Source organism: Sturnira hondurensis, unplaced genomic scaffold (genome assembly GCF_014824575.4).
Source record: "Sturnira hondurensis isolate 20B ecotype Veracruz unplaced genomic scaffold, ASM1482457v3 Scaffold0014615, whole genome shotgun sequence".
In the NCBI taxonomy this organism is placed as follows: domain Eukaryota; kingdom Metazoa; phylum Chordata; class Mammalia; order Chiroptera; family Phyllostomidae; genus Sturnira; species Sturnira hondurensis.
In genome coordinates, this window is record NW_028087246.1 from 2,005,176 (window position 1) to 2,028,250 (window position 23,075).

Below are 23,075 nucleotides of genomic sequence, written 5' to 3' on the forward strand. Positions count from 1 at the left end.
TAAGCCAGGTGTTGAAGGACAAATACCATATGATCTCACCTTTAACAGGAAGTTAAACAACAAAACAAACAAGCAAGCAAAATATAACCAAAGACACTGAAATAGAGAACAGGGGGACAGCGACCAGAGGGGAGAGGGGAGGGAATTTCAGGGGAATTAGGGGAGGGATTTAGAGGAACAAATATAAAGGATACATGGACAACAACTGAGAAGGGTGGAAATGGGAGGGAGGGTGGGAGCACGGGGGTTGGGATGGGATGGGAGTAATAGAAAACTGTACTTGAAAAATAAATAAATTTAAAAATATTGAAAAAAAATAAATTAAATTACTGGGGTGACATAGGTGAATAAAATTATATAGGTTTTAGGTGTACAATTCTATAATGTTGTCCATGTCTGAGTTTTATTTTTATTTTTTGCTTAATCCCCTCATCTTTTTTCACCCAGCCCCACAACCGCCTCCCCTCTGACAGCTGTCAGTCTGTTCTCTATTCATACATGAGTCTGTTTTTATTTTTTTGGTTAGTTTACATTGTTCATTAGATTTACACAATGGAATACTACTTGGCTGCAAAAAGGATACCTTACCCTCTGTGGCAGCATAAATTGACCTAACCTCTGGAGAGCAGTACCCTAAGTGAAATAAGCCAGTAGAGAAAGAGAAGTATCATATGATTTCACTTATATGTGAAATCTAATGAAAAAAATAAATCAGTTATGTCTTTTGATGAAGAAAACATTTTAATTTTGATGAAGCCAAATCTATTTCTTCATGGTTAATAATTTAGTGTACTAAGAAATCTTTGCCTACCCAAATTTAATGAAAATATTTAAAAAGCCGTTTACATATAGGCATGGGTATTTTTCTGGATTTTCTGTTCTGTGCCATTGATCTACCATATTTTTAGGACTATAAGACGCACTGGACCATAAGATGCACCTAGATTTTAAAGGAGGAAAATAGGAAAAAAATTGAAGCAAAAAGTGTGGTAAAACATCTAATAATCTGTGACCCCGCTCCACTGCTGCCCCCCCACCTCCCTACCGCCCCACAGCAAGCCAGGTAAGCTACATTTGGACTATGAGACACACCCCCTTTTCCTCTCAAACTGGGGAGGGAGTACATCTTATAGTCCGAAAAATACGGTATTTGTCTATCTTTAAGCCAATAGCACATTGACTTAAATACTACAGGTAATAGGAAGTCTGGGAGTCAATTAGGAAGATTATTTTGGCTTTCCTAAGCATTTTGGTTTTCCACATATCTTTTATTATGTTTTTATTCAACAAGTATTTATTGAGGGCACTGTTGTTTTATTTTCAATATTACTTTGCACTGGTTTCAGGTATGCAGCATACCTGAAATATGGAGCATAGTGGTCACAGAGCATATACTTTACAGAGCTTCCCCCTGATATTTCTACCTGGTCCCACACCTTTGCAAATCAGTTTGTCAGTTTTTATAAGAAAAGCCTTTTGGCTTTTTATAGCCTTTTATATTGAACCAACAGATAAATTTGGTAAGAACTGAAATCTTAACAATATAAGCTCTAATCTGTTTACATTTTGTAAGTTCTCCATTTGTCTAATTTTTCTTAATTTTGCCTAGAAGTGTTTATAGTTTTTAGAAGTCATGTATATCTTTTCTTAAACTTATTCCTTACACTTAAAGTATTGAGCTGAGTGGTAAAGAAAATTTAAGTTAAATAATTTCTTTAAATATAAAAAATTAGAACAATATGGTTTCAAATTCAACAGTAAGAATATGGAAATATAGATTGAAAAATAATTGTGAAAAATTGAAAGTAATCACTGGTTGAATAAAATCAGACTTCATAAAACCTTTGAAAGACTAAAAAATAAAAAGAAACATAGTTTGCATTTTTAGAGAGAAAAAAAGCCAAAGAAAACAATAGGACTCTAAAAGTTAAAACAGATAAAAGCACAATGAAAAATATATGATTTAAAACACTAAATGAAAATTAAAAAATGATAATATTAGAAGGCATAGGATCAAAGATTGGATCCAAGAAGAGACATAAGAAAGGCAAACTGACACAAAATTTGTTAAAATCAAAGATAGGTAAGTGATTGTGGGGGGCAGGGCTGGGTGGAGGTAGAGGAGGGTATACAGCAGATAAATGATCATGAAAAAAATAAAAATAAATTAAAAAATAAAGAGATAGATAAGTAAAGTTACTTGTCTTTTTGTCATATGTGAATAAGACAAATAATAGGGCTATTCATTTCCATATCCAAGCAAATTGAAGAAACAAATAATGGGACAAATGTTTTATGGATAGCAAAAAAACAATTTACTTCTAGTTTTTGACTCTTCACATATACAAAAAATGATAAAGATATACAGACTATGAAGAAATTAGGAAGAAAAATTTTATTATTTAATTTTAAGATCTAAAAAAATAAACACACCATTTTTCAATGTCCTTGCAATATATATCAATATGGATTATAATCTTGGCCACAAAAATGTCTTAGTGAGTTATAATCAGCAGAAACTAAATGGGTTGCATGTTAAAGAAAATTAACCACCCACAGATTTTGTAAAACAAAATAAAAAGTATGGTGTTGGGTCAAAGACAAAATAAAACCTGTTGTTAGAGGTGATTTTAAAAAAAAGGGAAAATAATGAAATGAGAAAGAGTAATAATATTTCAACATAAGGAAATCTCTTTATGTAACTCATCACATGTACAAATAAAAGGAAAACAGTTGTAAATAAATCACTAAATGGCAGTAAAAGGAAATTTAACAAGACCCAAGACCTTTTTTATAAATACTCTATAAAATAGGTGCTAGTACAACATAAATTCTTCCAAAATAACAAATATTACAGTTAACATTGAAATAATAAAGTCATCTAAATAGAAAAAAAGACAAGGAAGCTTATCATTATCATAGTTGTTATATATATATATACATATGTATATGTATATATATATATATTTAGAAGTTTTAGCTAATGCAATAGGATAAAAAATGAAGTAATTGGTCTAAAAATAAAATAAGATACAACATTATATGTCTTATGATTATATACATAGAAACCGAAAGGACGTAACTAAAGTCTATAAAAACTAGAAAAGAAATTTACCAACATGCATGAATAAAAAAATAAGTATATGAACTTACAGATTTTACTTGGAACAACATAAACTGAGAAGAAACAAAATAATTTGTCAGACACAATAGCAAATACATATTTATACTCAAACATCTGAAAGGCATGGACCTATATGAAGAAAACTTTTGAAGGAAATTACATAAGGTCTAAATAAAAAGAGATGTACAAGGTGCCCCCAATTAGAAAAACAGAAATTTAAAAACATCAATTCTTCTGATATTATTGTATAAATGTGGAGCACTTGAAACTTGTAATGCCACTCATACTAGATAATGTAATATAAAAACTTACATGAGAAACAATATGAATCCAGTCAAGAAAAAGGTAAAAAGAAAGTAGGTAGAGGGGGATTCAATAGATTTGAATGTTAAAAAGCACACAACACAGTTAAAAGACAATGTAGAAAAATACTTTCAAAACATATGACTAAAGATTAGTATATCTGATAGACAAAGACTCAAACCTATGGATAAAATATGACATAATCCCAAAGAAAACAGAACTGAACAGTCATTTAGAGAAAAGAAAATTAAAGTGTCCATTAAACATATGTATACATAAAAACTAACACATCAAAGAGAAATAATTTCTCACCCACTAGATCGGCAAACACAATGTCCTAAGTGACAATTCAGCTTGGGAGGAGATTCAGAGAAGCAGACATTCATTGCTCCTGTGAGCCTGAACTGATAAAGCCTTTACAGAAAAGATCTGGCAGTATCTGCTAAATTTTAAGATACACTCCATATTGGTCCAGCAGTCAGCCCACTTTGGGAACCTAGCCTATGGAAATAGAAACACCAGTTTGCAACTTACAGAAACTAGAGCTCCAGAACTTTTACCAGTGCCTCATTTTCCCCTCAGAAGAAAAACAAGTTCTTTCAGTACTCAAGTGGCACGAACAACAGTCCAGCTCTCCTCCCCTCTCCCCTAGGTCACTTCCTCCTGTTCCTTGACTGTACCAGGCACATGTGAGCACTGGAAACTTGGTGCTGGCTGTCTCCCCTGCACAGTATGCTCTCTGCCCAGATATCCCTCTAGTGAACTAACTGCCTCATCTCCTTAAGGTCTTTGTTCCTTGTCACCTTCTCAATGGGACCTGCTTTCACCAACTTGAAATCAAAACCACAGTCCCGTCACCCTGACCTTATACTCCCAACCACCTAATCTAGCTCTCTTTTCCCCATGTTCTTTCCACTCCCTACCTAATATACTAAATTAATTACTTACATTTTTATTTAGTGTTTATTGTCTTGTTCATTGTGTAGCTTCTCTCAAAAATACATATGCCCAAAGCACAGGGGTGTAGGAAGCCATTCTGCGTGGTGTGGGCCCAGCTCCCACTTGGAGATGCACAGGGCCCATGCCCACAGATAGGTTCTCCCCTGGGGAATCAGGCCTGCAATGTGCTTAGGCCGATTGGAGTCTTGCTTTTTGCTAAAAACTCCCTCACCAGGATTTGTGGCAAACATTTACTGCAAAGTAACTTCCTAAAATCCGTGCTAAACCTTCCAAGGAGGAGTGTAACCAGTTCAACCACTTTTGCCCTTTTCGTTTGCAAATATCACTCTTCTGTGATGTGATTAGCAGCATTGGCTCCTTTGTTTTCTGTAAAAGGTAACCACCTAAAGCAACCTGTGCATAGAAAATAAGGACCATCACGTAATGTGCCGAGAGAAACCTCGTAAAGGCTGGTCACAGCAAGGTCCTCGGCTTTTGCTCTTCTTGAGAGAAAAGCCATGCTGTCCCTTTTCCTCCACTGGACTTGGTAGTCCGTGTGAATGTCTCATTCCATCCATAATGGCATGGACACTGTGAGCCAGTGTCTGCATCACAGGAATTGTGGCTTTTTGTCCCTTGATTTTTTTGAGTACCTGATACACAAAAAGTGATAATAATTTGTTGGTTAGATGCCCATAAGTACATATGTTTTTATTGAAGCATTTTTTCTAGCAAAATACAACAATAACAACATAACACTGACCCCCATACCTGAAAACAGCCTGATGGTTCATTCAGCTAAATGGTTGAATAAATTACAGCAAATCCGTACTTCTGGGTACATAGTTATTTACTTCTAGCATTTGGATGGAGGGGCATAGCTTTACTGATGAATGAAAACATCAATTTCATATTACTATATTATGATCCTATTTTTATTCAAATCAAAGTAATAAAAGTCTTATATTTTTGTGTAGACTTGGGAACAAATGTTGGGAGAGGAAAGAAATGCGACACCCCAGGCCATTAGTGAAGAATGTCAGGATTTCACCCAGGTCCCTTCAGATCCTTCTTTTATCATTTTTGGTAACATCAGAGGTAATAGAAATAATAGGGTCAAAATAACAACATTTTAGAGTAAATATATTTAGTAATCCTATAGCTTATGAGATAATATTGTTTCTACAAAACAATTAAGTGGGAAATCTAGAAATTTAAAATTTGAGTTTTCTAAATAAAAAATAAAGGTAGGAAAAAAATAAAATACTGAAGAATAACATTAACAAAGGGGATGCAAATCTTATCTGCTGAAACCTTTAAAACATTGCTAAGAAAAATTAAAAGATCTAAATAAAAAGAAACATCTCATATGCATGGACTCACTATATTTAAGATGGCAATTTTCTCCTAATTGGTGTACGGATCCAATGCAGTTGTTATCAAAATCCCACCAGGACTTTTTGCAGAAATTGGAAAGCTGGTCTCAAATTTTATGTGGAAATGCAGACGACCCAGAATAGCTAAAACAATCTTGAAAAACCAAGTTAGAACACTTACACTTTCTGATTTCAACACTTACTATAAAGCTACATTAATGGACACAGTTCTAGTACTGGCATAAAATAGGTAAATAGATCAATGGAACAGAATCGAGAGTGAAGTAATGCGCCATTATGTTACTGGTCAATGTTTTTTTCACAAAAGTGCTAAGACAATTCAATGAGGAAAAGATAGTGTTTCAATCAGTGGTAAAAGGATATTTAGATATCAACATGCAAAAAACTCATTTATACCTTCACCTCACACCATATACCAACATCGACTCATGTGAGAGCAGGGCCAGCCCATGGGCCTGTATCTAGTGGTCATACAAGGCCTATGTTTGCTTTAATGCTCTGCTTTCACAGTTTGAAATTCTTAAATGATTTGTGATCAAGGGTCTCCCCACTTTGATTTTTATGGAGTTCTACAAATTGTGTTGCATCCTTGGTGGATTGTGCCTTTGGGTTAGACAAAAAAGGTAGCTACAATGCTAAAAGCATTGCCTGTGAGTAGATAAATTGATAAATTGGAATTTAACAAAATTTAAATCTTTTGTGCTTCAATAGACACCATAAAGAAAATAAAACACTAGTCCCAGTCTGGGAGAAAAATATTAGCCGATCATATTTCTAATGAACAACTTCTATATAGATATGTAAAGAATTCTTACAACTCATTAGACAAGCAACCTGATTAAAAGATGAGCTAATGATTTTAATAGCTATTTCTCCAAAGAGATATATGGAGGGTAATAAACATGTGAGAAGAGGCTTAAATGTCATTAATCATTAGGGAAAAGGCAAATTAAAAATAAAACATGAGATACCAATGCATTCCCCCTGGAATGGCTACAATCAAAGACATAAAACAATTTAAGTATTAGCAAGATTGCAGGAAAATTGGAACCTTTAATGGGAATGTAACATGGTCCTTTGAAAACATTGTAAGATAATTTCTTAAACATAATATGAACACATGACCCAGTGATTTCACTTCTAGATATCTACATAGAAGTTAAAATGTTATATTCATATAAAGATTTCTATACAAATATTCATGGCAGCATTTATCCTAATAGCCAAATATCCAAATGTCTATCAACAGGTGAATGGATAAGTAAAGTGTGGTGGATTCGTATAATGGAGTACTGTTTAGCAATAAAAAGGAATGAAGTACTAATACCTGTTCCAACATGAAAGAATCTCAAAAATATTATTCTCAGGAAGAGAAGCTAGATGCAAAAGACCACATGATCTATATCAACTTTCCAGGAAAATGAAATATGAAAAGAAAGTAGAGTTATAATAAAGTAGATGTGGGACTGGAGAACAGAACAGGGATTGACCACAAATAGCCGTGAGTGAACCTTACAGGGTAGTGAAAATGTTCTAAATGCCGATTGTGGTGATGGTTGCCGAGCTCTATAAATTTACTAAAAGTCATTGAAATGTACAATTAAAAAAAGGTGAATTAAAAAAATTCTTATTGTTGTTCAAGTACAGTTGTCTCAATTCTGCCCCCTCACGTCTCTCCACCCCAGCCATCCCCACTTCCCACACTTGATCCCACCCCCCCTTTGGTTTCGTCCATGTGTACTTTATAGATGTTTCTGAAAACCCTTCCCTCTTTTCACCCCCATTATTCCCTCCCACCTCTGGTTACTGTCAGTTTGTTCTTAATTTCAATGTCTCTGGTAATATTTTGTTTGCTTGTTTGTTTTGTGGATTAGGTTCCACTTATAGGTGAGATTATATGATATTTGTCTTTCACCACCTGGCTTATTTCACTGAGCAAAATGCTCTCCAGTTCCATCCATGCTGTTGCAAAGGGTAGGATGGAATACCACACAGCAGAAAGAAAGAAAAACGGTGACTTTTATAAGTATAAACTGTACCTCATAAAAATATTAAAGAATAAAGGTAGGCATGTTAATTGTTGAATAGAGTCAGTTGAAGAAAAGTTAGCTATATTTCTTTCTGGAATGCAAGAAAAAAGAGGAAAAATGTAAAAAAAATTAAGATATGCTGTATAATCTAATGCTTCAATATTCTACCAATGGAAATTCCAGAGGAGGTAAATAAATGTTAATAAAATAAACTGACATAAAACAAATATGTATATTGGATAAGAAGCAAAGTTTAGCTATACATATTCTGTTTATAAGGGACATATAAAAAATAAAACAGTTCAACAAGATTGAAAATAAAGGAACTGAAAAAGGTATACGAAACAAATGCAGAGTTAAGAGTGCTCTGTAGCAGAACTAACATCAGAAGCAAATATTGATAGAATTTAGGTTGAAAAGTATTACAATGGAATACTATACAGCAGAAAGAAAGAAGGAGCTCCTACACTTTGCAACAGCATGGATGGAACTAGAGAGCATTATGCTAAGTGAAATAAGCCAGGCAGTGAAAGACAAATACCATATGATCTCACCTATAAGTGGCACCTAATCAAAAAACAAACAAGTGAGCAAAATAGAACCAGATACATGAAAACAAAGAACAAACTGACAGTGACCAGAGGAGAGCGGGGACAGGGATAATGGGAGAAAGAAGCAGAAGGGTCACCGAAAAACATGTATAAAGGACCCATGGACAAAGACAAAGAGGGCAGGGGGAGCGGAGATTGAAAATGGAAGGTGAGGGTTGGGTAGGGCAGGGAGAGCAATGGGGGGAAAATGGGGACAACTGTAATTGAATAACAATAAAAAAAAAAGAATGCAGCCCTGGCTGGGGTGGCTCAGTGGATTGAGCACAGGCCTGTGAAGCAAAGGGTCGCCAGTTTGATTCCCAGTCAGGGCACATGCCTGGGTTGCGGGCTGGGTCCCCAGTAGAATGTGCATGAGAGGCAACCACACATTGATGTTTCTCTCCCACTCATTCTCTTCCCCTTCCCCTCTCTCTAAAACTAAATAAATAAATAAAATATTTTTAAAAAGGATGCAGAAGATCACTTCATAATGATAAGATATACCCTCTACCAGTCTATATGGAAGAAGTAATGGTCTATAAAAAGTCTTTAAAATACTAAAGGTAAATATTTTGTAGCTATGTAGTGTCAGAGCTGGAGTTCAGAACACCCCCTCCTCAGCCTTCCCACCTACCCCCTCAACTCCTTCCCTTCTTCCTGTTTGGCATTAGATAGCACAGCATTAATCCCTACATTATGCTGCCTTCGAACATGAAGAAGCCTCAGAAACAACATGCATTGGGCTACAAAAGGAATCACAAAGAGTCACAAATGAAACAGATGTTAAGGAAAACATTTTCTAACTGCATGTGATAAGATCATAAGAAACAACAGGACAGAGAGTTTCCCCAACCCATCCACTGAGAAGTTTTCAAAGCTGCTTCCAAATCCAAATAAAAATAAAGAACAAATCAAAATAAAAATTACAGATGACTAAGAAATAAACACCAATGAAAACATTACATACAAAAACAATAAATATATACAAAGTGGCACATGACTTGTCATGCATGACTTAAATGAATATGCATGACTTAAAATGAATTTATTAGAGAACATGAAACATTGAAAATAAAATTGCTTTAAAATCAAGCTATTAAAAGAAGAAGTCAAGGCTATCCTCCCAAGAAAGCAGAAGACAAGAATTATAAGAGAAAAAATGTAGTATACATATAATAAAGAAAAGCAGAATATAATTAAATCTCAAACAAAAAATAAGATTAATGAATCAATACAATTAAAAGGTGGTTCTTTGAAGAGAGCAACAAAATGGAAAGTTTGATCAAGAGAACAAAAGAAATGATGTAAATAAACAATGCTAACAATAATAAAAAGAATATTATCTCCAATTAAGGATGATATTAAAAGTTTATAAAATAAATCCTTGCATAATTTCTACCAATAAATATGACAATCTAGAAAAATGATTTATGAAAATATGAATGATTAAAACTGAGAGTCAACAGAAACACTAAGTAAAAGTAAAAGTAATAGGAGAAATGTATAATGCCTTCTCAGACTGGCCCTAACCAACCCCTCTGCTCACACCCACACACAAAGTTATCAGTTTCAAACAGTTTTATGGACAATTCCAAGCAGTTCTTCAAGGACAAGAAAATGTGCAAATTAAATACACTTCCCACTCATTAAAGCAATTTCAAATCACATTACAAGTCATCATGATACCACTATATTTCTGCTATCAAAACCACATACATACAAGGTAAACACAAATTGTACATCAATGTTGCTTTTAAACACATGAGGTTAAACCCTCTAGTGAAATATTAGTGAGTCCACTCCATGAGTGAATAAAAGAGTCATGTGAGATGATGGAGAATCTCAAGAATTCTTGGAAGGTCTCATTAGAAAATCTATCTATGCTTTTGGTTAAACCTGGCAGATAAAACTCATCCATGTTTATCTGTGTTCCCTCTGAAACCCCACAAAATCACCTGCCAGAGAGTTCCACTGCAGAAAGCAGCAAGCACGAAAGAACAGGAGAGAAAAGAACATCAAAACCAGATGTCAAACAAGCATTTTGGAAGATAGGGTATTCATGGGTAAGTGGTAGCCCATTTCACCCAGTGGAGGAATAAGAAACCTGATTGGACCTCTGTCTTATACCACATACAAAACTCAACTCAAAATGGATTAAATACTCAAAGGTAAGACCTGAAACTGTAATGTATGACATTGGCGCTATAGTTAATAACACTGTATTGTACATTTGGAAATTGCTAAGAGAGTAGATCTTAAAAGTTTTTATCAGAGGAAAAGTATTTTTGTAATTATGTGTGCTGATGGATGTTAACCAGACTTACTGTGGTGATTGTTTTGTGATATACACAAATATTGAATCATTATGTTGTACACCTGAAACTGATATAATGTTATATATCTATTATGTCTAAATTTTAAAAATCTATAAGTTAAAAAAGACTAAATATACTCCTGCTACAAGATCCAGGGATTGTGCTCCTTGGTATATACCACATAGAACTGAGAGATTATGTTCGTACAAACACCTGCCCATGAATGTTTATATCATCTTTATTCAGAATTGCCTAGATGTGGAAGCAACCAAGATGGCCTCCAAATGATAAACTGATAATCCGTGATATGTTAAGACAATGAAATATTATTCAGTGTCAAGAAGAAATGAGCTATCAAGCCATGAAAAGACGGAGAAGAACCTTAAATACATGTTACTAAATGAAAGAAGCCAAACTGAAAGGTTGCACAGTGTTTGATTACAACTGTACGACATTCTAGAAAAGGGAAACTATACAAACTTCTGCCAAGATGGAGACATAGGTGGAAACACTGTGCCTCCTCTCACAACAACCAAGTTTAAAGTCAAGTCAACAAAGTTTCAGTAACAAAAACACAGCCAAAACACAGGGAATTGAACTATACGGAAGTCCAACAACAATGAACCATTCAGCCAGACCCGTAAGAAGGGCAGAGCCAGCAGTGGAGCAGGGTCAGGCAGAAAAGATCTCCCAACCCAGGCACACAGGCAGCTGTGGGCGGATCCCAGGTGTGGGTAGCAACAGGTGAACCCAGTGAGGTTGGAAGGCGGCAGGCTGACTGCGGTCACACATTCTTGCACTGATAAACCAGCGAAGGAGTGAGCAGTGAGACAGGCCTCCCAGGCCCCAGTGGTGGGAAGCAGCAGAGGGGCCGCTATTGCCCTTCTCTGACCCCGCCCCCACATACAGCGTCACAACCCAGTTGCCCTGCCCTGGTGAACACCTGGGCTCTGCTCTTCATATGTATCAGGTGCAAAAAGACCAAAACATGGCTCAAGAAGAACTCAAAGCCCCGAAGCCGATAACTCTGACCAAGAAATAGCTAACCTCTCAGATGCGCAGTTCAAAACTGGTGATCAGGATGCTCACAGAACTGGTCAATTTTAGTCACAAATTAGAGGAACAAATGAAGGCTAAACTAATTGAAATGAATGGAAATGCACAGGAAACCAATAGTGATGGAAAGGAAACTGGGACTCAAATTAAGGGAGTGGACCAGAAGGAAGAGAAAAATGACCAAACAGAAAAGAAGGAAGAAAGAAGAATTCAAAAAAATGAGGAGAGGCTTAGGAACCTCCAGGACATCTTTAAACGCTCCAACATCTGAATTGTAGGAGTACCAGAAGGGGAAGCGAAAGAACAAGTGGAAAACTTATTTGAACAAATAATAAAGGAGAACTTCCCTAATCTGGCAAAGGCAATAAATAGACTTCCAGGAAGTCCAGGAAGCTCAGAGAGTCCCAAAGAAGTTGGCCCCAAGAAGGAACACACCAAAGCACATCATAATTACATTATCCAAGATTAAAATGAAGGAGAGAATCCTAGAAGCAGCAAGAGATAAGGGGACAGTCACCTACAAAGGAGTTCCCATCAGACTGTCAGCTGATTTCTCAAAAGAGACCTTACAGGCAAGAAGGAGTATTCCAAGTCATGAAATCCAAAGACCTTCATCCAAGATTGCTCTATCCAGCAAAGCTTTCATTTAGAATGGAAGGACAGATAAAGTGCTTCTCAGATAAGATCAAATTCAACGAGTTCATCATCACCAAGCCTTTATTATATGAAATGTTAAAGGGATTTATCTAAGAAAATGAAGATAAAAAATAGGAACAGTGAAAGGACAGCAAACTCACAGTTATTAACAACCACACCTAAAACAAAAGCAAACTGACAGGACAGCTAGATTGGGAGTAGAACCATAGAAATGAAGAACACATGGAGGGTTAGCAACAGGGGAGTGGGAGGAGGAGAAGTGGGGAGAAGGTACAGAAAATAAGGAGCATAGATGGTAGGTAGAAAATAGACAGGGGAGGACAAGAATAGTAGGGGAAATATAGAATCTAAAGAACTTGAGACACATGGACATAAACTAAAGGGGGAAATGGTGGGGGAGGGGGTGTGCAGGGTGGAGGGGAATGAAGGGGGGTATTAGAACAAGTGTAATGGCATAATCAATAAAATATATTTAAAAAAAGAAAAGGGAAACTATGGAGACAGTAAAAAAGATCAGTAGTTGCCAGGAGTGAAGATGAGCGATGGATAGGCAGAGTTCAGGAAATTTTTAGAGCATAAAAAACCATTCTGTATGATACTGTAAGGGTGGAAACCTGTCAATATACATTTGTCCATACCCAAAGAATGTACAATAAGAGTGAACCTTAATATAATCTATGAACTTTGAGTGATAATGATGTGTTATTGTAGGTTCACAATTATAACAAATGCACCATTTGAGGGGGGATGTTGACAATGGAGTAGGCTGTGCATGTTTGGGGGAGAGGATATATGGGAAGTCTGCTTTTTACTCAAGTTTGCTGTGAACCTAAACTGCTCTAAAAAGTTAAGTTTATTTTAAATATACTTAAAAAACCAACCTGAATTTGTAAAAATTTTTGATGTTGTTCTTGGCAATAATTTCTTGGATTTTGACAACAAATCCACTGGCAACAAAACCGAAAACAAACAAGTGGGGTGATATCAAACTAAAAAGCTTGACACAGCAAATAAACCGTTGACAGAGCTAAAAGGTATCCTACAGAATAAGAGAAAATATTTGCAAACCACTTATTTGATAAGAGGTTAATATCCAAAATATCTAAGAGTATCTCCTACAACTCAACAACTACAACAATAACACCGCCAACAAAAACAAAGCAAACTCTCAATTTAAAAAATGGACATAGGACCGGAATACACATTTTCCCAAGAAGACATACAAACTGCTGCCAGGTATATGAAAAAGTGCTCAATATCACTAATCATGAGAAAAATGCAGATTTAAACCACAGTGAAATATCACCTTACAGTTGTTAGAATGGCTCTTATTAAAAGAAAAGAACTCATGTTAACAAAGATGTGGAGAAATTGGAACCCTTGTGCCCTGTTAGAGGAAAAAAGTGGCACAGTACTGTGGAAAACAGTATGAAGATTCCTCAAAACATTCCCACTTTGAGATATTTAATTATATGAATTAAAATCAGGGTTCAGAAGAGATATCTGTACTTCCATGTTCACCTCAGCAAGATTCACAATTGCCAAAGTATGGAAACAACCCCAAATGTCCACTGGCAGATGAGTGGATAATGAAAATGTAGACTACACTTACCATGGAATATGATTTAAGCTTGAAAAAGAAGACAATCCTCTGGCCAAGATGGAGGCATAGGTAGACACACTGTGTATCCTTGCACAACCAAAAGAAGGACAACAACAATTTAAAAACAAAAAACAACCAGAACTGACAGAAAATTGAACTGTATGGAAGTCTGACAACCAAGGACTTAAAGAAGACACGTTTATCCAGACCGGTAGGAAGGGTGGAGTTGGGCGGCCAGGCAGAGAGGACTCTCGGCAAAGCGATGGCTAGCAGACCCAGCGGGGCTGCAGATTGTGGAAGGTGGTGCAGTACACAAAGCGGCTGGCAGACCCTGTGGTTCCACATTCACACCCAGATAAACCAGGTGAAACTGGGTAGCGGGACAGACCCCACTACCCAGGGTCCCAGCTCGAGGAAATAAAGCCTCAAACCACCAATTGAAAACACTTGTGGGGGTTGAGGCACCAGCAGGAGAAACTCCAGCTTCACAGGAGGATTGTTGGAGAGATCCACAGAGTTATAGAACTTACACAAACCCACCCACCTGGGAATCAGCACCAGAAGGGCCCAGTTTGCTTGTGGGAAATGACTGAAATCGGCAGAGAGCAGAGCAAGCACCATTGTTCCTACTCAGACCCCTTCCCCACATATAGTATCACAACCCAGGAATGTGGGTTGCCCCACCCTGGTGAACACCTAAGGCTCCACCCCTCACTACATAACAGGTGCATCAAGACAAAAAAAATGGCCCCCAAAAAGAACAGATCAAAGCTCCAGAAAAAATGCAACTAAGTGATGAAGAGGTAGCCAACCTACTAGATGCACAGTTCAAAACGCTGCTAATCAGGATGCTCACAGAATTGGTTGAATTTGGTCACAGATTAGATGAAAAAATGAAGGCTATGCTAAGTGAGATAAAGGGAAATGTACAGGGAATCAATAGTGATGGGAAGGAAACTGGGACTCAGATCAATGGAGTGGACCAGAAGGAAGAAAGAAACATCCAATCAGAAGAAAATGAAGAAATAAGAATTCAAAAAAACGAGGAGAGGCTTAGGAACCTCTAGGACATCTTTAAACAATCCAACATCTGAATTATAGGGGTACCAGAGGGGAAGAGGAAGAGCAACAAGTGGAAAACTTATTTGAACAAATAATAAAGGAGAACTTCCCCAATCTAGCAAAGGCAATAGACTTCCAGGAAGCCCAGGAAGCTCAGAGAGTCCAAAGAAGTTGGCCCCAAGAAGGAACACACCAAGGCACATCATAATTACATTATCCAAGATTAAAATGAAGGAGAGAATCCTAGAAGCAGCAAGAGATAAGGAGACAGTTACCGAACAAAGGAGTTCCCATCAGACTGTCAGCTGATTTCTCAAAAGAGACCTTACAGGTAAGAAGGGACTTGGAAAGAAGTCATCCAAGTCATGAAAAACAAGGACCTACATCCAAGATTGCTCTATCCAGAAAAGCTTTCACTCAGAATGGAAGAATAGATAAAGTGCTTCTCAGATAAGGTCAAGTTCAAGGAGTTCATCATTACCAAGCCCTTATATGAAATGTTAAAGGAATTTAAATAAGAAAAAGAAGATAAAAATACAGATAGTAAAATGACAGCAAACTCACAGTTATTAACAACCATACCTAAGACAAAAACACAAGCAAACTAAGCAAACAACTAGAACAGGAACAGAACCACAGAAATGAAAATCACATGGAGGGATATCAACAGGGGAGTAGAAGGGGGAGGGAGGGGGGAGAAGGTACAGAGAATAAGTAGCATAGATGGTAGGTAGAAAATAGACAGGGGGAGGTTAAGAATAGTATGGGAGATATAGAAGCCGAAGAACTTATATGTATGACAAATGGACATGAGCTGAAGCGGGGAATGTGGGTGGAAGGGGGTGTGCAGGGTGAAGAGGAGTGAAGGGGGGAAAATGGGACAATTGTAAAAGCATAATCAATAAAATATATTAAAAAATAAGGCAATCCTCCCATTTGCAACAACATGGATGAACTAGAGAATATTTTTAAAAGACTTTATTTATTTATTTCTAGACAGAGGGAAAGGGAGGGAGAAAGAGAGGGAGAGAAACATCAGTGGGTGGTTGCCTCTCACATGCCCCACATTGGGGACCTGGCTTGCAACCAAGGAATTGTGCCCTAGACTGAGAATCGAACCAGCAACCCTTTGGTTTGCAGGCCGGCGCTTAATCCACTGAGTCACACCAGCCAGGGCTGAACTAGAGAATATTATGCTCAGTGAAGTAAAGCAGTCTCAGAAAGACATATATATATTCCATGATTCCACTTACACAAGATGTCTGAAACAGTCAAGTCACAGAAGCAGAGAATGAAGTGGTGGTTGTCATGAATAGAGGAAAGGGAGATGGGAAATAGTTTTTCAGTGGATGTAAAGTTTGGGTTATGAAATAAGTTCTGAAGGTCTACTGTAAAACATAGTACCCATAGTCAACAAACATGAAAAAGTTTTTGGAGATGATGGATATATGTAGTTCCTTGGTTGTGGTCATGGCATCATGAATGCATGATGTACCCAAATCCATGAAGATGAAGACATATACATTAAATATGTACAAATTTTGTATTTCAATTATAACTCAATACACTTATAAAAATGTATAAAATATACATTTTAAGTGCATATTAAAATATAATTACTTATACAGGGGAAAAGTAGCAAGAGGCAAGTGAAAGGGTTCAGGAATCAGAAGCACCATTAGTTCAGAAGACAGGTTAGGAGGTGAAAAGCGAAAACTGGCATAATGAGGCTCACCAGTTTTTTAGAGGATCCATTCATTACACAGAGCCCTAACTGGTTGTTCAAGTCTCACTCCTAAATGTGGATGGACACCCAGTGGATGCCTGCTGGAATCTTTGAGAACAAACAAAAAATGGGTCAGGAGCTGGGGAAAAATTCATTCTTAAAGGAACCTTGGAAGAAATTAATTCCAAGGTGGAATTAAAAAAATTGTCATCCTCAGTAATAGAGATAAAATATTAGATTCATTAATAAGGGGATTTCTTGCCACCTTGGTGACTCCTCTTCTTTTCCCTAACATATTGGACTGGCTCAGGCCAACCTCTAACCTCTTCTCCACCTGTGCTCCTTCCCTGTGTAATCTCATTGAGCCCCATGGCTTTGAATACCAGCCGCACATGGGCAATTTCCAATGGACTCTCTACTTTACATCCCTTCCCTGGATACCAGGTGTATATTCAACCATCTCCACTTGGATGACCCTGGCAGGTCTTTCACACTTGGCCAGGTAAGAACCTGTCACTGACCTTTTTTTTTTTTAAAGGTTTTATTTATTTATTTTTAGAGGGGAAGGAGAGAGGGAGAGAAACATCAATGTATGGTTGCCTTTTGTGCATCCCCTGCTGGTAGCTGGCCTGCAAGGAACCGGTTTGCAACCCAGGCATGTGCCCTGACTGGGAATCGAACCGCGATCGTCTGGTTCGCAGGCCCGCGCTCAATCCACTGAGCTACGCCAGCCAGGGCTCACTGACCTTTAAATCACCTCTTGGAAAGGTCTCATTCTTCAATTTTTCCAAATATAGGATTTAATACATACACATAACACTTACTAAATGCTAAGCACTATTCCAAGCAATTACATAACTCAGTAAATTCTGTCAGCACTTGTGGGGTATGTGCTCTTATGATCCATGTTACAGATGAAGAAATTGAGGCATGGGGATATTAAGGAATTTTCCCCAGGTCACATCACTATTAAAGGACAGAATGAAGCACCAGGGTCCAGGCCATTTAATCACCACCCCATATTTCTATCTAGGCAAATGAAAACTTTATCCATCAGTTTCTTTGATTAAAATTTTTGGAGTCTTCTATGATGCGTTCTCTCTCACAACAAGCATTTATTTCACATTCAACTGTCCTTGGTCCCACCATAGACCTGTACCCAGTATCCCACCCCTGTCCTGTATGTCCACTGCAGCAGCCTGGTCCCCGTCACCACCATCTCTTGCCTCCGCCATTATGACAGCTGCTAACTGGTCTCCCTCTTTCGCCTTTGCCACACTGCCACTATTCTCCAAACACCAAATACGCAGAAGAGATATTTGAAAACCAGTAACAGGTCATTTCACTCTACTGAAAACCGTCCAAGTTCTCCCTACTTTATTTTGAATGCCATCTAAAGTCTTGATCATAATCTATAAGAAAACACATGACCTGAATCTCCAGCCTCCTTTCCTACTGTCTCTCCTCTAGATCACTGCCCTGGGGCACCCTAACCTCCTTGCTTTCTTCGGACTTTCTAAACAGTTTCTTTTCCTGCCCTTTCATTGGCTGTGCTCTCTGCTGAGCACATTTCTTCAAGAATTTGTGCTTTTCCTCAATTGCTTCAGGACTCTCATCAAGCAATAGCCTCTTGGAAAGCCCTCCCAGGGCATCCTGTCTAAAACAGCACTCACTCTCATTGCACTCTGTCCATGGACCCCATAGGGCTTTCTTTGCCTAGGCTTACCACTTTCTGCCATTGTCGTGTATTTATTTATTCTTCTGTTTGGTTCATTTGTCTCACCGTTATATTCTGGTACCTAACTAAGGACTGAGCACATAGTGTTGGAAAATATTTGAAAATAAATGAATAAAGTATTATATTAACATATAGGAGAATATGGTTAGAATTCTGAGCATATAAAAGACATTCTTAAAAATACATAAGAGGATAACACTGGCAACCTGGAGTACATACAGTTTTTGTATGTAATGTCTGAGCAAGGTGGAAAAGTAGACTAGGCTAAAGATTAACCTATATAATTGATTTATCAAATAATTCATCAGAATAACCAGCTAACTCCCATAGAGGAAGACACTGTGGCTGTTTCTGTGGCAGCCACAGCGGGGACACTGGATGAATAGCTGTTGTCAGAAGGTCAGAAAGACCGAGTTGAAACCTTTCCCTCACTCAGGGCCGACCTTCATGAGGGCTCGAGAAAAGGAGCATAGACAGGTCAAAACCCACTGAAGAAAAATCTGACATCTTCACTCTTCAATTCCCACAGATCCTAAAAAAGGTCATAGAGACTAAAATGTTGTGGGTGAAGTGAAGAGAGAAGCTGCCTTTTCACTTGCTGAGGCCAAGTTCACAGCAAGGGACTTCAGCACCGCCAGGATGTAAATAAAGCCCAAGTGAAGATTTGTGTGAAGAAAGATTATGTAGCGGGGGGGGGGGGGGCTTACTTTGCCAGTATTTGACCATGAGAGAACTGATCATTATGAACGGACCAATTTAGCCAGAGGTAAATAACAATGGACTAAATTAAAGAGAAATTACACCAAATTAGTGGAACTGCTGGTGGAACTAGCGTCACTGCAGACTTCCTTTGTGACTTGGGATGAAGCTAGTAAAATAACCAACAGGTGTGTCAGTGCCATTGAATGTGTCATCATTTCCTGGATTGAACATACCCTCACTTGTATCAGCACAGAGCTAGATGAGAGTGAGAAGAGTTATACAAGTTAAAGAAAATACAGGAGAACAAAAAGATCCTCAAGGAAAAGTCTGAGAAGAAACCTGGAGCAATGGAAGGCAGCTGGAGAGGTGATGGAGCCTGCCAATCTCCTGGCTGAAGAGAAGGAGGAGGGTCTTCTGTATGAATACTCTTTCTTGCTCTGGTTCTTTCAGAAGCCCTAATATGGCACCATTTTAGGTCACAGTATGTAAGTTTGGGTTGTCTGTTTATTTTTTGGCCTAAGAATTTCACTGGTAGTAAAATTTCCCTGGGTGTCCATTTATGGGATTACCTTTGACGAATCCTAATTTAGCAACAACTTATCACAGATGAGATTTAGAGAACCTTCCCAGGAACTTGTAGAATTTTTTCTGCAGAAAAGTCACCCTACTCCATTTACATCTGTATTACAGTCCCCCCTCCCAAGATATTGGGTAAAGTTGTTCAGATCAGGAGGCTGGAGGAACTATGTCCAAAATCTCTGAAAGCAGAGCAGAAGTACCTGCAGGCCCACCATGCAAAAAGGCAATGACAATTAATGTATGATGAGGTCCAGAGAACCTAAAGGGAGAAAGTTGAAAGCCTTGAAGGAAGTAGTGATCTGGCTACAAGATCTGCAGCCCCTTTGGTCCTGAGAGCACATGTCAATTCTGGACACAGCTAGCTGCTGAGAATCTGGACTTGGTGGAGGATAGAACACTGTGGCCAGAGGACAAGGAAGTAACAGAAGGTTATTGCCCTGGCTGGTGTAGCTCAGTGGATTGAGCGCAGGCCTGCGAACCAGACGATCATGGTTTGATTCCCAGTCAGGGCACATGCCTGGGTTGCAGGCCAGTTCCCAGCAGGGGACTCACGAGAGGCAACCATACATCGATATTTCTCTCCCTCTCTCCTTCCCTTCCCCTCTAAAGATAAATAAATAAAATCTTTAAAAAAAAGGTTTGATGTCACATATGGTTGGAGGACAAAATTAAAGACTTCAAAGGAATAAAAAAACTTGGTTGGCTTTCTCCTTAAGAACTTTTCTCAGTTTTAAAGCTGCATGAAGCAAGAAGCCAAAGACATGACAAAGCCTTGGAAAAGGGGAAAGCTTGAATGCAGTCTCTCAGTGTGGAAAGCCCTGGATGTCCGCACCGGGGATCAGGGCACACCAGGGGTATACTAAATCTTATTGAAAACTCAAACCCATTTGTTCATGCCCTGATTTACTTCAGGTAATCCACTTCATTACTTTACCTGAACAGCAGGGGAAGGGGTGGGGGGGCACTCGCTTGAGGAAGATAACACCTGGAGGCTCTGTGTCTTGTGTACACACTGTCTCTCATTCAATTGAAAGTTATATATATGTGTGTGTGTGTGTGTGTGTGTGTGTGTCTGTGTCAAAAGGCAGAACTATAGGTCAAAACCAAGGGAAAAAAGGTAATGGAAGCAGATGGTCCATAGATTGGAGTTAGCACACACACAAAAACTATGATTAAAATGCACAAGAGAATGTATAGAGAGTAAATAAAGAAAATTAAACAATTCCACCAGAGAATTGGAACCCACATATGATGAATATTTTAGACATAAAAAATAGTTTCTTAAATTAAAATCAGTGAAAGGATTTAGCAGAAGACTGGATACAGAAAAAAAGATACAATTAGTGAATTGGCAAATAAGACACAGATCAATAGTGGATATCCAATAAAGCATGGAAATTAAAAAGATAGAAATATCCAGAAAAGCATGTAAGAAATATGTGAGAAACAGCTAAAGGATCTCATTTGGGAAGGGCAGAAAAAATGTTTGAAGAGGAAATGGCTAAGAATTTTCCAAAATGAATAAAAACATCAAGCCACTAATTCAAGAAACTCTGAAAACCCCAGTGAGATAATTGCAAAACAAAAACAACAAAACCATTTAAAAAGCAATAAAATCTGGACTCATGGCAGTATAATTGCTAAGAGAAAAATACCAGGATCAGGAAAAAACTTCATGAGTCACAACCAGACATCAAGGCATAACTTTGAAAGGTGACAATCAATCATTCAACCAATCAATGGCCATAAATTTCTGGTGTCATGAGGCAGGATGAAAAAAATTCTCAATACCCTTCAACTATCATGTGCAATAGCTTTCTGTTGAAGAAACTGAAAAGTTTGAAAAAGCATTTAAATGTTACTAATCATGGAAGAGGTGAACACACTGTAAGAATTTATCATGGAAAAGTGAAGGGGAAGGAAAAACTAGGGGTTAGGGGAACACAGAAGCTACTTTTGACTTCAGGGCATTTGCTGATCCCAGAAAGCCAGATCCTCAGGTTTGACAACATTAACGTGTGACAGGAACAGAAATGAAGTCTAGAGTCTACAAGGTGTGGAGAGGCTAATGGGGAGTCCAGATTCTACCCATCAGTCCCATCTTCACCTCGAGAATAAAGGAGAGAGGACAGCTCTGGCCTTACCCAGCTCTGCATACCCAGGAACCCACTCTCAAATCCCAGCCTTGTGTGAAAGTGTTCTCAGGTGGGTGGGTTGTGCCCTCAGGGACCTGCATGTGGCAAACAGAAGTCCTTTCTAAAAGCCTAAGTTTCACTGCAAGCTTCAATCTCGCTCACAGGTAATTTTTTTCAAATGCAATCAATATGGAATAAAAAAACCCCAGCACAATATAAGCAACATAACCTCTGGGAACAGAGTGTGGAAAGGGAAAACCAGCCATTGTACAGTGGAGACACCTGCATGCACCACTTTAACTCAATACTCAAGGGTGACAGCCCAGGGGATGAGTCGGGCTGATGTTTCCCCTGACGTGACATGTCAAGAAGGGCACTTCTCCTCGGAGATTTTTTAATAAAACCCATTACTCCAGTCTAATGATGAGAAAAACATAAGCATGGACCTAAGTTGGAAGACATTCTACAAAATGCCTGACCAGTATTTTCAAATTATCGAGGTCATGACAAACAAGGAAAGGCTGGGAAGCTGTTACAGATCAGATAGAATAGGTGACAAGATGGCTGCAGGCAGCGTGGTACCTCAGAGGGAATCCTCATGCAGAATAAGGACTTCGGTGGAAGAATGGGTGAAATTTAAAATGTCTGTGGTTTACAGTGAAATATCACCTCCCACCTGTCAGAATGACTATCATGAATAAATGGACAAACAAGTATTGGCAAAGATGTGGAGAAAAGGAAACGCTCATGCACTTTTGGTGGGAATGCAGACTGATGCAGTCAGGGTGGAAAATGGTATGGAGTTTTGTAAAAAAATTAAAAATGGAACTATCCCATGACCCAATGATTCTACTTCTAGGTATATAACTGAACCCAAAACAGTAATTCGGAAGAATATATGCACCCCTATGCTCATTGCAGCATAATTTACAATAGCCAAGATGTGGAAGCAACCCAAGTATCCATCAGTAGACGAGTAGATGAAACAACTGTGGTACATGTACACAATGGAGTATCACTTGGCCATGACAAAGAATGAAGTCTTGCCATCTGTGAAAGCATGGACCTGGAAGGTACGTTAAGAGAAATAAGTCAGTCGGACAAAGACAAATACCACAG

At 38.1% G+C, this 23,075-nt stretch overlaps 1 protein-coding gene and 1 pseudogene across 6 annotated transcripts in view; one reads left to right on the forward strand and one right to left on the reverse strand.

The window, feature by feature from the left end:
* Positions 1-23,075, reverse strand: part of SP100 (SP100 nuclear antigen) — an 84,126-nt gene that overhangs the window by 50,947 nt on the left and 10,104 nt on the right. The window contains exon 1 of one of the 6 annotated variants that reach the window (XM_037063561.1): positions 4,376-4,400. The exons of the other annotated variants lie outside the window; for them this stretch is intronic. Within the exon in view, the coding sequence (XP_036919456.1) occupies positions 4,376-4,377 (2 nt within the window). The 5' untranslated portion in view covers positions 4,378-4,400. Of the gene's footprint in view, positions 1-4,375; positions 4,401-23,075 lie in introns of those variants that run through there. 6 annotated transcript variants of the gene reach the window in all.
* Positions 18,774-19,738, forward strand: LOC118999168 (V-type proton ATPase subunit D-like; annotated as a pseudogene).